This window comes from Ziziphus jujuba, chromosome 9, assembly GCF_031755915.1.
Source record: "Ziziphus jujuba cultivar Dongzao chromosome 9, ASM3175591v1".
Taxonomy (NCBI): domain Eukaryota; kingdom Viridiplantae; phylum Streptophyta; class Magnoliopsida; order Rosales; family Rhamnaceae; genus Ziziphus; species Ziziphus jujuba.
This window is the reverse complement of record NC_083387.1, coordinates 22,247,286-22,262,625: the sequence shown is the minus strand read 5'-3', so window position 1 is coordinate 22,262,625 and position 15,340 is coordinate 22,247,286. Positions and strand designations below refer to the sequence as shown.

The 15,340-nt window shown below is 34.4% G+C and overlaps 3 protein-coding genes across 14 annotated transcripts; 2 read left to right on the top strand and 1 right to left on the bottom strand.

The window, feature by feature from the left end:
• Positions 1-235: 235 nt before the first annotated feature.
• On the bottom strand, positions 236-7,523 carry LOC107427367 (probable hexosyltransferase MUCI70). 7 transcript variants are annotated; one of them, XM_048480198.2, is made up of 9 exons: positions 7,369-7,521; positions 7,135-7,222; positions 6,648-6,754; positions 6,207-6,386; positions 4,975-5,052; positions 4,686-4,885; positions 2,743-3,158; positions 2,262-2,446; positions 236-1,299 (listed from the first exon to the last, which is right to left on the bottom strand). In XM_048480198.2, exons 3-9 carry the CDS (start codon positions 6,727-6,729, stop codon positions 878-880), a joined length of 1,563 nt encoding a protein of 520 aa, XP_048336155.2. In that variant the 5' UTR covers positions 6,730-6,754; positions 7,135-7,222; positions 7,369-7,521; the 3' UTR covers positions 236-877. The 7 variants fall into 7 exon arrangements, with proteins under 7 accessions (XP_048336155.2, XP_048336156.2, XP_048336160.2 ...); XM_048480199.2 differs by having other exon boundaries at positions 7,135-7,225; positions 7,369-7,513; XM_048480203.2 differs by lacking the exon at positions 6,207-6,386 and having other exon boundaries at positions 7,369-7,523.
• Positions 7,524-7,590: 67 nt separating this feature from the next.
• LOC107427383 (protein EIN6 ENHANCER) lies at positions 7,591-10,473 on the top strand. Of its 2 annotated transcripts, none has more exons than XM_016037766.4 (4): positions 7,591-7,738; positions 8,130-8,324; positions 9,203-9,270; positions 10,101-10,473. In XM_016037766.4, the coding sequence occupies exons 2-4, from the start codon at positions 8,150-8,152 to the stop codon at positions 10,230-10,232; spliced, it is 375 nt and encodes a 124-aa protein (XP_015893252.3). In that variant the 5' UTR covers positions 7,591-7,738; positions 8,130-8,149; the 3' UTR covers positions 10,233-10,473. The 2 variants fall into 2 exon arrangements, with proteins under 2 accessions (XP_015893252.3, XP_048336163.1); XM_048480206.2 differs by having other exon boundaries at positions 7,731-7,873.
• An 880-nt stretch (positions 10,474-11,353) lies between these two features.
• Positions 11,354-14,723, top strand: LOC107427382 (uncharacterized). Of its 5 annotated transcripts, XR_007242794.2 has the most exons (6): positions 11,354-11,564; positions 12,130-12,833; positions 12,932-13,120; positions 13,618-13,730; positions 14,131-14,219; positions 14,413-14,723. XR_007242794.2 is itself a non-coding variant. In XM_048480205.2 (4 exons), the coding sequence occupies exons 2-4, from the start codon at positions 12,138-12,140 to the stop codon at positions 13,636-13,638; spliced, it is 906 nt and encodes a 301-aa protein (XP_048336162.2). In that variant the 5' UTR covers positions 11,354-11,564; positions 12,130-12,137; the 3' UTR covers positions 13,639-14,017. The 5 variants fall into 5 exon arrangements, 1 of the variants encoding a protein (XP_048336162.2); XR_007242793.2 differs by lacking the exon at positions 14,413-14,723 and having other exon boundaries at positions 14,131-14,397; XR_007242796.2 differs by lacking the exon at positions 14,413-14,723 and having other exon boundaries at positions 14,080-14,397.
• The last annotated feature ends 617 nt before the right edge of the window (positions 14,724-15,340 follow it).

Below are 15,340 nucleotides of genomic sequence, written 5' to 3'. Positions count from 1 at the left end.
GCTTATTAAGAACAATAACATTATTAAACAGGTACCTAGTGAGGTCATTATTAAATAGCAAATACAGACGTATACATTAACCACTTATCATTGACAATAATTTGACCATACAAAGCCAAATAAACCCGCAAAGTTCTTCAGCCATAATTAGCGTAAAATGTGCTTCTGCAAGCCGCCTGGAAGTGCCCTCCACAAAATATTAACTTTGTAAGTAATTTTTGATGCAGAAGTCAAGTCACACAACAATCCAATTTTACCAACATACAAAGATCAAAACACATCAAGATATCACTATTTTTGGAGATTGATACACTTTCAGGATTTAGGATACAGTTCCTTCAAAGAGGAATAATACCGATCACAAACTTACAAGTCAACCACTTTTGTATGAGACTATTGTCTTGGACAGTAGCATCAGAAAGGGCAAAACTGGTAAACATTACTGCTTCACGAGGCAGGATCTTTTAAGTCAAGGTAAATTGCCACCGGTCTCAAAATCTTTTTGCCCTACAGATGAGTGCCTTGCGAGGCAAGTAACTTACAAGCAGAACAGAAAATACCTTAGTCACCTCCAGTTCCTAAATTCTGAATTCTTTTATCTTATTAAAATTTTCCCAAACAAAGCGTTCCCCAATGCTAAAAAAATTTTTAGGTACATCTACATTTTGTTTCGACATTGATTCTTAGTGGTATTGAAGAGGTTGCTGGCAATCTCCCTGACCTGTTACCACTTTTGCGATCCTGCCAGACTTAAGCAAGCAAAAACTCTGTTGTTCATACTGTACAATCCTCTTACAAGGATTGAGATAATGAAAGGAAATATTGAATAAATCCTAAGAAAATGTTCATACAGAAGACCAAATGTTAAAGTTGATCCTCAGCCAGCTTTGGATGTCCTTGTTACAGGAGGCAGGGCAACCGAATCAAGATTCCCCGGATAAGGTGTCCACAAGCCTAATCCTCCTCTACTCTCTATCAGATTGCCATTTTTCCCACTAGCTTGGTCCCAATCTTTACCCTTATTCGAAATGGTACCATTCCCCTTAAGCTGATTCCAATTTGTTACCCACTCTATACGAGAAGAATGCTCCCTTATGTGTGGGTGTAACACAAACAGTGAATTGTACTCACAGTTTGGAAACATAAAAAATTCAAACAAACCCTTTAACCTGTACACAACATAGCCAAAACTCAGCTGGTCTCTCGGCGTAAAGAGGTTGACCTCATTGAACCACAAGCAGCTAAACAAATTACTCATTTCAGTGTGTTCCCGTACTATAATGGCTCCCTCTGGCACGTCTGCATTTGAATAAATATCCATCAATGTCATGCAATAAAAAGCACATCATCATATAGAAGAATAATGTTAGTCATTAGACCTTATACCACATTTATATATTCAAAGCATCAATTTTTCCCCTTCTTTATATTTATTTTTTATTTTTTATCAGCGGCAGTTAGACCACTAGTACACACTGCACAGAAGATGAGAACAAAATGCTCCTCCAGATCATAAAATTTTCTTATAACATGGAATGGGCTACTCTCCATCATCAGATGAAATATAAAAAGCTGAAATCCACATAGTTTACGGTATCTTTGGAAAATAATTATTCAGCCAGATTAACGCCCCAGTAAGTTTTCTGACCGCTGTATCAGCATTAAAATAGGATCTTATAAAGATTAACTACCATAACTGTACTCTGCTGAGAGATTTAATATTCGTGGATTTTTCCAACCATTGGCAACACAGTAAATCTCGCCACTAGTCAGAAGTTATGTTTTACAACTTCTTGTGAAGATCATGTTAGATTAATCCACTGTCTCATCTAATGTTATTATGGTTGTAGCGACTGATGCAGAATGGACATTCAACAGGTCTATGCACGAATAAATGTGTTTTAAACTAACTATGTATCAATGACAACCCATGCGTTACTGCCTAGCTAGTTTTAAAACATACCATTATTTCATTTATATTTTTTTCACTTAACCTCATCCATCATTGAAATACAGGTCAACATACAAAAGGGGGAAGAATGTCCTTTAGGCACAAGGGTTAAGTAATGGCAAATGAGTTTCATGTAATCACTCATTTCTTATTACTATTTTTTCTCTTTATTTTTTTAGGATAGAACCCAGCCAGTGTGCATTAATCTTCATATTTAAGTTGTTTTACATCACAATTTGCAACCATATAACTGACGGAGCAAGAATAAAAAATAAAAAAATAAAAAAATGAAAACAATGGAACTCCATACCACTAATTGTTTTCTTCTGTGGACTCCACGAATCCATTCCCTCATAACGATAAATTTTCATGTGGAGGTCAAGAAGAGGTCGAGCATATCTCTTCCTCCGCTTGTTTGCATCAGCCTCCTCATATATACTGTGATGATGCTTGTGCTGAGCAATGGCAAACGTATACTTCCCACGCCATAAATATCTACACATCAAAATGAATTTGTTTATATATAAATATTATTATGTGCATACCATGCACCAAAGCTGACGCTTTTAAGAAAAAGCATTGGCTTTGCTCTGTGTATGTAACAGCAAAGCCGACGCTTTTTCTTAAAAAGTGTCGGCTTTGGTGCGGGTCCGGACCATAACCTCACCCTATATATATATATATTAATATGTGAGTGAGTGTGTGTGCGTGTGTGTGTTTTTGTGTTTGTGTGTGTGTGTACGCGCGTGCCTGCTAATAACATGCATGTATATAACCATCTGAAATCATACCTTTCTAACATTAGTAATGGATCAACTATGAGCTCCATTTTACCATCAATCCAAATGCTGTACTGTGCTTTAGGGAACAACCGATGAGTTATTATCTTGGGAACCTTGCCATTTCTTCTGGGCTCATCATAAGGTGGATGCTTAAGTGGAATGAGACGCCATATACCAACCCATTTCCCCCCCTTATCATCCTCTCTGACAGTGACATTTTCCTTTATAAAATCAAGAGAAATCTCATCGACGACCATAAGAAAGCAAAAGAGCTTCTTAGAACGGGGACTTATGTTTGAAGGCTGATGAGGAACATCATATCCATCAAAAATGCCAGATGCAACCACAAACCTACATTTCTTGACATATTTGATATCTGCAGGAGCCATTTCAGCACCACCATTTCGAATAAATCCACAATGAACCTGAAGTACAGATAGTGAATTAAACATTAATCAACTAATTTTATAGCAGAGAATACCAAAAGTAAGAAGAATCAAATTTCAATAGGTAAATTACACAAATATCCCTTGTACTTTAGTCTTTTGCACATATATATAACCGATTTTCTAGTAATTACCAAAATGTTCCTTTGAATTTCATTTTTGTTGCAGCTAATACCCTTCTGTTAGTCAAACTGTGTAATATACTAGCCAGCAATTGATTTTTTTCGACCTTTGTTTGAGGAAAAAAAAAAAAAAAAAACTTCGGACCTTCCTCTGCGTATCCATAGATTTTCAATAAATTCTATCTTGTTGTCACAGAGAAGATATTCATTCATAATTATTATTCATCTTTGTTTAACAATTAACTTTCAAGCCATCCTTACAATCATTACAAAACACAACCTGATGCTCCACCATTTAAGTAACACAATAAGCTCATGCATAGCAGTAAACAGCACGAGTTAACTGAAAAAAACAGCATCACAAATGTATATGATTTCTTTATTGATGATTTCTAATTTAGGGTGGAAAAGAAAGCATAAAATGTCTGTTTAAAACCAAAATTGGAAATCAAAAAAGAAAAGAAAAAGAAGCTTACAAGAGGATGGCAAAGGAAAGGGAGAAAATAAAGCCAATGCACTCACAAATTTATCCACTTATCTAACCCACCATTAAAAGACGAAAAAAAAAAAAAATGCTCCAAAGCATTAATTTATCTCATACTAGCAACAAATCAATTCACAAATATATAGCGGCTCCTCCTAATTTTTTGGTGGATCAGAACTCCAAAACGCCATCTCAGAACCCAAACCGAAAGCCAATCTGCAGCTGACAATCCTTTTCATTTTGTTTTTATATCTAAGTTTTCTTTTCTGTCAAATTACACCCCCCCCAAACCCCCAACCCAAACAACCAAACCGATAGACCTTTTTGGAATCACTATCCCATTATTGCACAGGGTAAAAGACACTAGAGACTAGATTGGTGGAAACCATCAGAAAGAGTTTATCAGAGAGAGAGAGAGAGAGAGAGAGAGAGAGAGAAAGATTGATGACAGATGGGTTTGGGTTTGAAAAATGTCAGAAAACAGATTGTGATGCAATCATATTTTTCATCTTGGTGAGGGATTTTTACACTTTTTATCCTTTGATTTTAACGCCATATGTCTCCATTAGGACAGAAGTGTGGTAACTGCAACAAAAATGAAATTTGAAGGTATGCGGCCACAATTATTGAAAAACACTATGCAAAAATATAAATTATACTAAAAGGGGAACTATGTCCCTTTATCAGTTTCCATATGGTTAACTTAACAATATACATATATTATAAATGGATACTTATTTATAAGTTGTGAGATATCATTCTGTTATAAAAAAAGGACCATAAAAATAAAAAGCATTTTTTTTAAGACAAGGCATAACTGCCAATATGAGAATCAGCAATTAAAACACACAAGCAGACCAAAAATAAATACATGATATTAACAGATCTGAAAAAATTTACCTTCATGGTTGGTTTTAGCTTAAAACTCTCCTCTCTTTGTGACCAGCTTTGATGTCCACCAAAAAGTGGAGTAGACTGAAAATTGTTATTCAAAGGTTCATCCTCAATAACATAAGATAAGTTCTTTACAATTGTGTCAGGAGTTCTGCCCTTTGGAATAACTATTTTATCAGGGTCCTTGGCAAGGGGAATTTGACAGCCTAATTAACATAAAGCACATTTCAATAAAGGAGATCAAGTACAATAACAATACAGGGATCAACATTTCAGAATATTTCCATGATCTTACGGTGTTGTGGTTGTGATTTTGGTGTGAATCCCATGTTGTCCATAAGGGAGAATAACTTGCTTTCTTTGTTACACATAGCTGCATGTCAAGCAAAAAGAAAACTACGATGTTATTTCCAAACCACAGAGAAACTATATTATTTGAAACATTGGCTTTTATGTGGCAAAATAATGGGGACCAGACCAACATATTTGCATTTGCACAATCATTAGCAGAACAGGTGAAGAGTTCTATGATGTTTCAGAATTATTTATAAGGTAAATAGAACACATTAACCACTTCAGAATAACATGAAAGCAACCACAGTCTGCGATGAAACAAAAACCAGTGACTTGTTTCTACCTATGCAACTTCATAGTGAGACACTGACACTTGCAACATCTCTTTAAGGATTATTAGCAAATTTATAGAACCAGCACACTCACATAACACAGCAGCAATGCATATACTCCTGAAAGATAACGGGGTATAGGCGATCGTGTTGCTGAGATCTATCTAGTTCAAAATATCCTTGAAATTCTTCCATTTGAAATTCAATTTGAACCGGAGATAAGGTGTTTATTGGGTTATCAATTCCACACTGAACTCGCTAGAAATTTGAAGGAAAAGAACAAGATATTGATGAAAACAGAAAGAGAGGGATTTGAATCCTCGGTATGAAAAACTCGTGCAACGGATTAGCAATATGACGCTTTAGTCCACTCAGCCATCTCTCCCCCAATTGAAAGGAGGTAATTACTCCGTTACATCACAAAAATAAGGCTTGAAAAAAGCCTACTTCCCCCCCCCCCCCCCCCCCCTTTTTTTTTTGATCAATTGGATTGCTTCTTTGTAGATTCCGCGGTGAGGATTTGGTAAATGTGTTTCTGGGTATTCCTTTATGATTTCGTCCAAGAGGGAGAGTTCTTCTAAATCTATGAATTTTTTTAGTATACTTTTCTTGAATATTCCAGCATTCTTATCTCTGCTTTATGAAAAACACATATAATACCAGTGGTAAATATGTACAAAAGATAAAGATACCTCATTAATAAAGGAACAAACTCCACTATCACATATTACACTCTGGGATTAAGCTATGTAGTTCCAAGTTTCACTAGACCATATAATGTAATATTCAATGCTCTTCTGGGATTTTCTAAGTAACCGAAAGGAATGATGATAATATTGAAACATGGTCAGATTAACCAACAGAATTTCAGAAGAGCATATAAATGTTTACGAAAGGATACCTGAAAAAAATGAGATAGAGGAATGGCAGGACCAGAGATGAAACAAGGATGCAACAAGAATTAGTAACATCCACAAGATGCCCCCAACAAGAACCAATCGAATAAAGCCTTTCTTCCAAACAATCTTCATGGGATAATCTTGGGGTAACCTTCCCGGAGAAAAGAACCCCCCTTCAATATCTGCACCACAATCACCATTTTCCATTCACCACCACATAAGCTACTCATATTTCTTTTGCTAATCCTAAATATCACCATAAAACCCACCCAGAATTATAAACATATAGCCTTTAAATAAACCGTCACACAGAATAACATTAATCTAATCCTATGATGTCAAACAATTAAGACTCTGAAAACCCACAACAAGAAATCTGGAAACTTTGTCATTGCCTTGATATTACAGCAAAAAAGGGGAAAAAAAAAAATGTCTTTCCATACCTTTAGAATGGGAGCTTTGATTACTCCGGTCGGCTCTACGGTTTGGACGTAAAGACACAGAACGTTGAACGTCTTTCTCCATGATCACTCGTTGGAGTATGTCATTACTTCAGATTCAAATACCCAAAAGAAGAAGAAAACATCTTTTTAAAAATAGAGAAAGAAAGAAAGTAACAAGAAAATGTGAGATACATTTACTACTTGAAGCAAAGTTTACAAAACACAAAGCCCCATCAGCAAATTTACTCTAACCACCAAAAAAGCTGAAAGAAAACCATGCAGTATACGCAGATTCAAATAATACATTACCCAAAAAGGAAATTATTTGAGAGGCAAAATGGTGAAAATTAAACGGAATAAAAGAAATCTACAGATCGGAGATAGTCAAGAATTGAAGGAAAAACACTTTGTATTGCCATTTCAAAATTGTTTCTATCTGAAAATTTAAAAGAAAAACAATATTGGGTCGGTCTGTTAAAGGACTTACGAATATGGAGATGAGGTCGTTCACACTCGAATCTCTCAGCAATGGCCGGCAGGACGAGACGAGAAAAATACAACGTCGTTTTTTGCTTCTGCTAAAAATTTTAAAATAAAATAAAAAATGTAGGACTGTGTTAGTTATTGTGGGTTGGGAAGGGCATACATACTACAATAAAATCCATGTCGTTTATTATCATTTAGTCACAATCAAATGCACAGGAAGTAGAGCGAAACATACCTTGTGCTACTCGGTGAGCTTCTCAGTCTCTATGTTTCAATGGTTGCCGTTAAGCTTTTTCTTCTTCGATGGAATCACCAATCACGGCACGCCTCTGAAACTGAGAAAGATTGAAGAACTGACGTTTTACAGAACCAGGGGTTTGGGATTCGGTTGGATCGGGTCTATTTGGACCCCGTTGGATTTTCAAATTTTTTTTGGGGGCCCAATATCACCAATCCAATTCCAAATCATGGATGGATATTTCCAAAAAACGACGTCGCTTTGACCATCGCCCTTGGACACAGAGAGCAACTGAGACCAAAGGCCGAAGGAAGGATCTTTTTTGATCTCCTCGTCGTCTTCCCCAGCAGCTCCCAAAGTCTCCATTGTAAGTCATCTTCTCTATCTCTTTGGCGTACATACGGTTATTCGTCTTACTCTTTTGTTTGGCATCCGAGAAAAAAAAAAAAAAAAAGAAGTAAAAAGCAGCCAATTTTTCTGGGATTTGTATTTGTTTTCTAAGGTGAGCTTGTTTTCCTTTTTTCTTAAAGTATCGAATTTTCTGTATTGACAAAATTAAATATTGCTTTTTTCTACTTCCGAGTCATTTAAAATAAATAAATAAATAAATAAAGGTAGGGGATTTTACTCCATGAATTGTTTCTGCATATATATATATACACACACACGCACACACACACACACACACACACACAAGAGAGAAAGACAGAGACAGAAATTGGTGGCTTTTAAAATTAGGGTTTTGGATTTTATTGCAGTAGAAGAAGAATTAGAAGTAATGGAGCCGGAGGTGATCCAAGCAGAGATGGTTTTGCCAACCCATCTGAGTTTCAAGCGCATTCAGATGTATGAGAAATACCCAAAAGGCCAATCAAGAGGCAGGCACTGGAAACATCTCAAGCAGATTATCCAGGCTGAAAACTATCAGAATTACCCACCCGACGAACCCAACTGTATGTCCTTTTTTCCTTTTTCTCTTTTTTCTTTTAAATATTTAGATAATTAGACAATAAAACGTTATTGAGGAAATTAAGCTTTTTTCTTCTTTTTTTTTTGGGAAATATTATTCGTATATCACAAAAATATTTTTGATAAGGAGTTATTTTTGTATTTTTCAACTGTTCTTATCTGTTGATTCATTGTATTTGCTAGCTATTAAAAATTTTAAAAAAAAAAAAAAAAAAAAAAAAAGAGAAGAAGAAAAAAAGGGGATAAAGTATGAGCTATAGAGACAGTTTGTATTTAGAGTTCGAAGAAGCATGAAAACAAATGCAAGATAGAGTACACTGTATTTCAGTAGGCTTACATAGAGGAATCAGTTTTTATGTTTTTACTTGTTTGAATGGATTGGATGTTTGTTGAATTCTATTTTGCTGTATAGGGAATTTTTGTGCTTATGTTGGACTATAAATGAATATTTAAGATAGGAAAGCAATGAAAGAACATAATTCAGGAAGCGGAATTCAATTTGAATTGCAATTGGCAGCCTGTCTATGGTAATTTAGGGAAGAACAAAAACCACTAAGATGGAAAGAAAAACTTTACAGCTCACAGGACCGCCCATCAGATTGAAAATGGTGTTTGAATAAAGCCACTTAAGATTCACTATTCGTAGGTGTAAATTATAATCTTTCTATCTCATTCTCGATAAAAAGATGTTTTGTTGGTGGAACTGAAATTGTGTGGTCATGTTCAATTTGTATTGGCAGAATCAACTTTTCAAGAATGGACTATTAATACATTTATGTATACGAAAATGCTTATATTGCTATATGTGCAGCGTTTTTGTAGCGCCCATTATTATTGTGCCCTTGACATTTCTTTTTCTCAGACGTTAACATTGAGTCACCACCCTCTATGCATCCGTGCAAAAGAATTTGTGATATAACAGGATACGAGGTATGCTGGTTTAATCGACATTATGTAGATTTGATTATGTGTTAATTATATTTTTATTTTTAAGCACTTTTTTCATTTACTTCGTAACTATAGTTGAACCTCTCACTAAACAAAAGTCACGACTCTTCCTCGAGTACAACTCACCATATGTACAATAACTATCAAAGAGTTCAATGCCTAACCAAGTTGGTGTTATATCTATTGTCCTTTCCTGAAAATCTCTCTCTCCATTTCACTCATTTAGCATGGTGATATGTAATCATTGGTTTTGTAAATAAAAAAAAAAAGAAAAATTAATAAACCATGCCAATCAATAAGAACCGTGGGGTTTATGCAACATTTCTTTTTTGCATTGGTAATAACAATAATGTTTCTTCCAAAAAGGAAGTGGTTATGTAAAGCTTCACCAATTCCAGCGTTCCCTTTGATTATGAATATAGTTATTGGTGAATATATCCAATGTGTATTGCAATGCCATTGTACTAGCACCTTATATTTCGAAACAGATGGTAAATCAAATTTTTTTTCCCCTAACAGACTGTGTTAACTGAACTTCTAGTGATCCATCATGCTTGCTTTTTTTGTTTACTCTAGCATCATAGCTTAGCTTCTGCTTATATATATTGTTAGGTGGCTAGGTAACTAAATGGCTTGCAAGGGCACTGCAAAAAATAATCTATTGTTATTCTAAAAATAACAAATTCCTCAGTTCATGTTTAATCAGTTGCTATGAGAAGACAAAAATGGTTTTTATAATTTTATATGTAAAAGCATACCTGATATCCTTCACCAACTTCTGCCTGAACCTCATATTTTTGTGTCTTATGCAGGCACCTTACTATGATCCCAGGACCAACCTGCGTTATGCAAATACCGATGTCTTCAAGCAAATAAGATCACTTCCTAATGAATATGTGCAGAGGTATCTGGCTTTGAGGAATGCTGCTGTAGTTCTAAAGTAACTCAAAAAGTCTTATGTAGAATATAAGGTTTTAGGGTTCATATCGTTTGTCGTTCTGCTCTCTCTCTCTCTCTCTCTCTCTCTTTGGATGAGAAATTTGGGTAGGCTTTGATGGAATCATATAGTTAGCTCTAGGTTAAACTGGATTTTTCTGCTTGGCAAGTGAAATTTAACTCTTCCTGACTAGCATGTTAATTCTGTACATGGTGTTTGCGGGCAATCCAATTGATTATTTTGCTCTATAGAGGGCCTCTAAGCAAACTACTATATATATATATATATATTAATCGGACTGGTGTAGAATATATATATATTAATCGGACTCGAGCGTTGAATTCGACAATTACCCTTTCACCTTTTTTACTTAGTAAAATATAATATTTAAATTTATTTATATGGTTTTATTATTTTGTATGATGATTTATCTAAATTCATAATGATATTTAAACCTGTCAAACAAGTAATAAAAATTTGCATAGGAAATGGGAATAGTTATCCTATTTCATTCCCGACCAAACGAATATAATCCTTAGGAACGCGTGAAACCTTTTTGATTTTATTTTATTTTATTTTTGGATTAAATACATTTTATCCTCTGAATTATTACATTTTTTATACTAGAAGATCCCTGTATGTATGTATTGCTAGATGCTTATATAGATTGCTATATCTTTATTATCGTATCAAAAACGTAAATAAAGATTTAAAAAATTTATTCTTTTTTGTTTTAATTTCAAAAACTTCCAAATATAGTTAGTTTTTCAATAAATATATTACATACTTTAACTATCTATTAATTACAAAAAAAAATAATAATAGTAAAACTATGGAATAATAAAAAGTGCTTTACAAACTATGTACATAAGAATTTGAAAAATAAAAAATGAAAAATCTGAAACTCCTGTTTAAATAAAAGTGGTCTCATAGAAGTAGAAGGAAAATGGGGTTCAAAAATCTGAAAAAATATATTCACAAAAAATTATTCTTAAAAAATTATCATATTATCATCTAAATTATTATTTTTATGCAATTTAGTGTAATTTTAAAAATTTTATACAAAAATAAAAACAAAGGGCACCTATTACACTTTTATCACTTAAACTTCAAAAAATGGCCCCTTTTTTTTTTTTTTTTTTTTTTTAGGTAAATACGCATAAAACCTCTGCCTTGGTTAGCTGCTACGATGGATTTTGGCTCCCCGCCACAGTTCCTTAGAAGTGGGTTATCGTTGGCCGTTTGTTGCGTCGGAAGTCAATAGCAACTACCCAACTCACGCCGTCTATAGCCCCAATCTGCAACGCAACCTAGCGGCGACTTTAACCAATTCCTGAAGGTACGCCTCCCTCTCTCTCTCTCTCTCTCTCTCTCTCCCTCTCTGCTGAATTTACAATCTTTCGTGAAATTAATTCCCTTTTTCGCAGTTTCGTTGCTTAAAGTTCTCATTTTAGTATTATCAAGTTACAAAATCTTGTTCATAGATCGAATTTATATGACTTATTCGATTAGGGTTTTATTTATTTGCAACTGATTACAAATGGGTTCATGAAAATATATAAAATGTCTTTTTTTTTTTTTTTTTTGGGTAATGAATTTAATATCGCTGGTTTTTGTTTTTGCTTTTGCTTTTGCGCTTTTTTTTTTTTTTGAAGATAAGATTGCAAGAATGGCGGGGTTTCTGAGTGTATGCTGTTCCAATTATTTAATTTTTAAATTATAGATAATTAAAGAATTAAAAATATTTTCTAAATTTATGCTAAGAAACCTGATTTTTCGAAACCAACAAACATCTGATTTATCGAATTGTCCTTTTGACAAATTTACTGAGTTTTTGGATTAGTAAGTTTTAATCAACTGTTTTACAAATTTTCTGAACAAGTGCTGATTCTTTTAATTTGCAGCAAAAACTATGGATATCGATACTGATATAGATCACTATGCCATTCTTGGGTTGCCATCGGGGGAGGAAGGTTCCAAGCTTACTGAGAAAGAGATATCAAAGGCGTATAGAGTGAAGGCCTTGGAGTTACATCCTGACAAGAGGCCAGATGATCCCAATGCCCATATCAATTTCCAAAGGCTCAAAACCTCTTATGAGATGCTCAAGGATGAGAAAGCCAGGAAAGTATTTGACGAATTTCTGAAGTTTAAGAGGGAGAAGCTTCGCCGTCAATCAGAACTCGATGCCAGGCGTGATGGCAAGCGAAGGAAGATGGTCTCTGACCTGGAGGAAAGAGAACGGGCAGCTTTTGAACCGGACCCTTCTGCAAAAGCTCGAGAAGAAGAGGAAAGAATTGCAAGGAAGCTTAAAGAAGAGATTGCAAGAATACGTGCAATGCACGCTAGTAAAGGGGCAGAAACTACTTCATTTTCGAAGACAAAGATGGGTGGTCTTGGTAAGGAGAGTGTGGGTACTGCTGGGGCTGGATTAGATAAGGAGAGAGTGCTTAAAGTATCTTGGGAGAAGTTTGGTCAGGATTATAGTTATACAGCAGAGAGGTTGAGAGAGCTGTTCTCAAAGTTCGGTGATGTTGAAGATGTTGTCATCAAGGGTTCCAAGAAGAAAGGTTCTGCACTTGTTGTAATGGCCACTAAAGATGCAGCTGTGAGTTTGTTGTTATTTTTAATCATCTTGTAATCTCAAATTTTGAGCTTTTGCTTTGGATGTTTGCTAATTAATTACTCATTGTTAAATGTTTGTAGGTTGCTGCTACAGGAAATCTCTCTGGTGATCTTTCTAACCCATTGCTAGTTTTACCTCTTCAACCTCTTCATCCAACTGCAGCAACAGAGGTACCAACTGCTCCAAAGTCAGCAGAACCTGATCACAGTCATTTGGTTGGTGCTGCATATCAATCATTTGAAGATGCTGTTCTCAAAAAACTCCAAAAGGTCTGTCTTTATTTCCAATTATCCTTTGTTCTGTATGTCTCTCTATATGCAATTGCTTCCATTTGAAGACCTCAGTTAGCATCATTCATTCCACAGATTCAAGTGGATTATTTGGTTAAAATATTAATATTAATTACTAGGTTCACAAACTTTTATTTAACAAAGTTTTAATACCAATCAAATTTTGGTGGAATATGCAATTTTGCTATGGTTACCTAGATGGGTTTGTTGGAATATTTGCTATATGCATATGGATTGTCCGCACCTAGATTTTGAACCCTTTTTTGTGTTTGGTTATTTATTTATTTATTTGTTATTATTTTTTTTTCCGTTTTGCTGTATGCATATAATTACATTCTTTTGATGGAAAAGCCTACTGCTTGTTTGTGTCATGATTGAAAAGTTATTAACACAAGTTATATTTTTATGTTAGTGTATTCAGTTTTTATTATATCCTTTTTTGGAATTCTTTGTTCATTTTCTCTGCTGTGGAACAGGCTGCCAAAAAGCAAAATTGATATGGAAACAATCGAAGGAAGAGATTCCCAAAAACACCATACAGTTGATGATCAACCTGAATTCCAAACTTTGGGTGATGAAGATCCATCATGTTAGTCTCTAACCATTGTTGCTTACTTGTGAACTCATATTTTTGCTTTCTTATATGCTAAATGGAGAAGTTCTCTTGCGACTCTTCTTCAAGTGCTTGACTATGGCATTAACAATAACACTTGAATAATGGGGCACCATATTCCCTGGCCTGTGGCTTCATCCACATAATGAGGGCAATTCCTCTTCTCATTTAATGGGGGCAAGGTGCTCATGACTTGAAATGACATTGCTTTGTTACCACGTTATAACCTTCAATGACATTATTTTACTATCTAATTATGTTCAGTCTCTATTCATTGTGAACTCATGTTTTTGTTTCATGTATGCCAAATGGAGAATTCTTGAAGTGGGAATAATGCATTTTTTGGCTTATGTAACCTTAAATTTTGGGTTGGCAGGATGCCTGTGGAGGGTTTCAAGAATGAATTTTCAAAATTTTATTCCGATGGTGCTGAAACTGTTGATGTAAAATTTAGATCATTGTAATGTAAGTTAGCAGTGAAAATCTAGCTCTGATAATTCATATTGTTCGCTCTAACAGATGAGATCTTACACTTCGGTTTAAGAAATATGATCTGTATATTATAGTGCACCATTGGAGATGTTCTTAATAGGAATGAAAAAATAAATAAATAAATAATCATACCACATTTTGTTCTAATTTAAGATGAGTTCTGCAGACTTGAGGAGTTTTTGGTCTAACTTGTTCTGACCGTGTTGATGGCCAAAGATTCTTGCATCAAAAGGCCATTGAAGATTTGCATTATGATTGTGGGGGTTGACAGTTGAGTTTCCAGCTTGGCGGTGCATTCTCAGCCCTCACATTTCCAAGATTTGCATAACTGCTGTTGGGATTCTTGTTCCACAAGATGGTCAATTGCCTGTATTTTAACTTCTATTTCTCGTCTTGAGTGTCTGTTATTAAAAAATGGGTCAATTATTTAAATCATGCATGTAGATTGATTAAGGGAGCAATTAGTCCCATAAAAAAAAAATTAAAAAAAAAATATAAGTTAGGGACTGTTAGTAGTCAATCCTGTTCTAAACTCAAAACTCTATCAACAAATTGAATAGTTGTGATTGACTCATAAAATAAATAAATAATTTTCAGAATATCTTCATGTAAATCTTTTATCTGTTGTTGTTTTAGCTGGGTATTATCATTTAAATTGGACGTGTTGTTGCAAAATCACAGAGTACATCTATCAAAATGATTAACAGCTTAACAATAGTGCTCGTAACAATGTCAACTAGCAATAATCCAAGTTTGAATTTTCATAACAATGTCTGACTACCAATAATCCAAGTTTGAATTTTCATACTCTCAGTATCAAAAATTAAATAAATAAATAACCCTCAAGTCTTCTGCTATATGTGACAAAAAAGGAAAATAGACAGTGAAGGAAAATCATAGGAAATTTAATCTTGAATTAACTCTATATTAAATTAACTTGTATGCCATATGGACATCAACTCCTTCCAAACACATAAAGTATAATCTACAAAGCCGTTGAATGTGCTTTTTTTAAATATTGGATATTATTGGTAACTTAATATCAATTTATCAATTTAATAATATCTTTTAATTATTTTAGGTCATGTATTTTT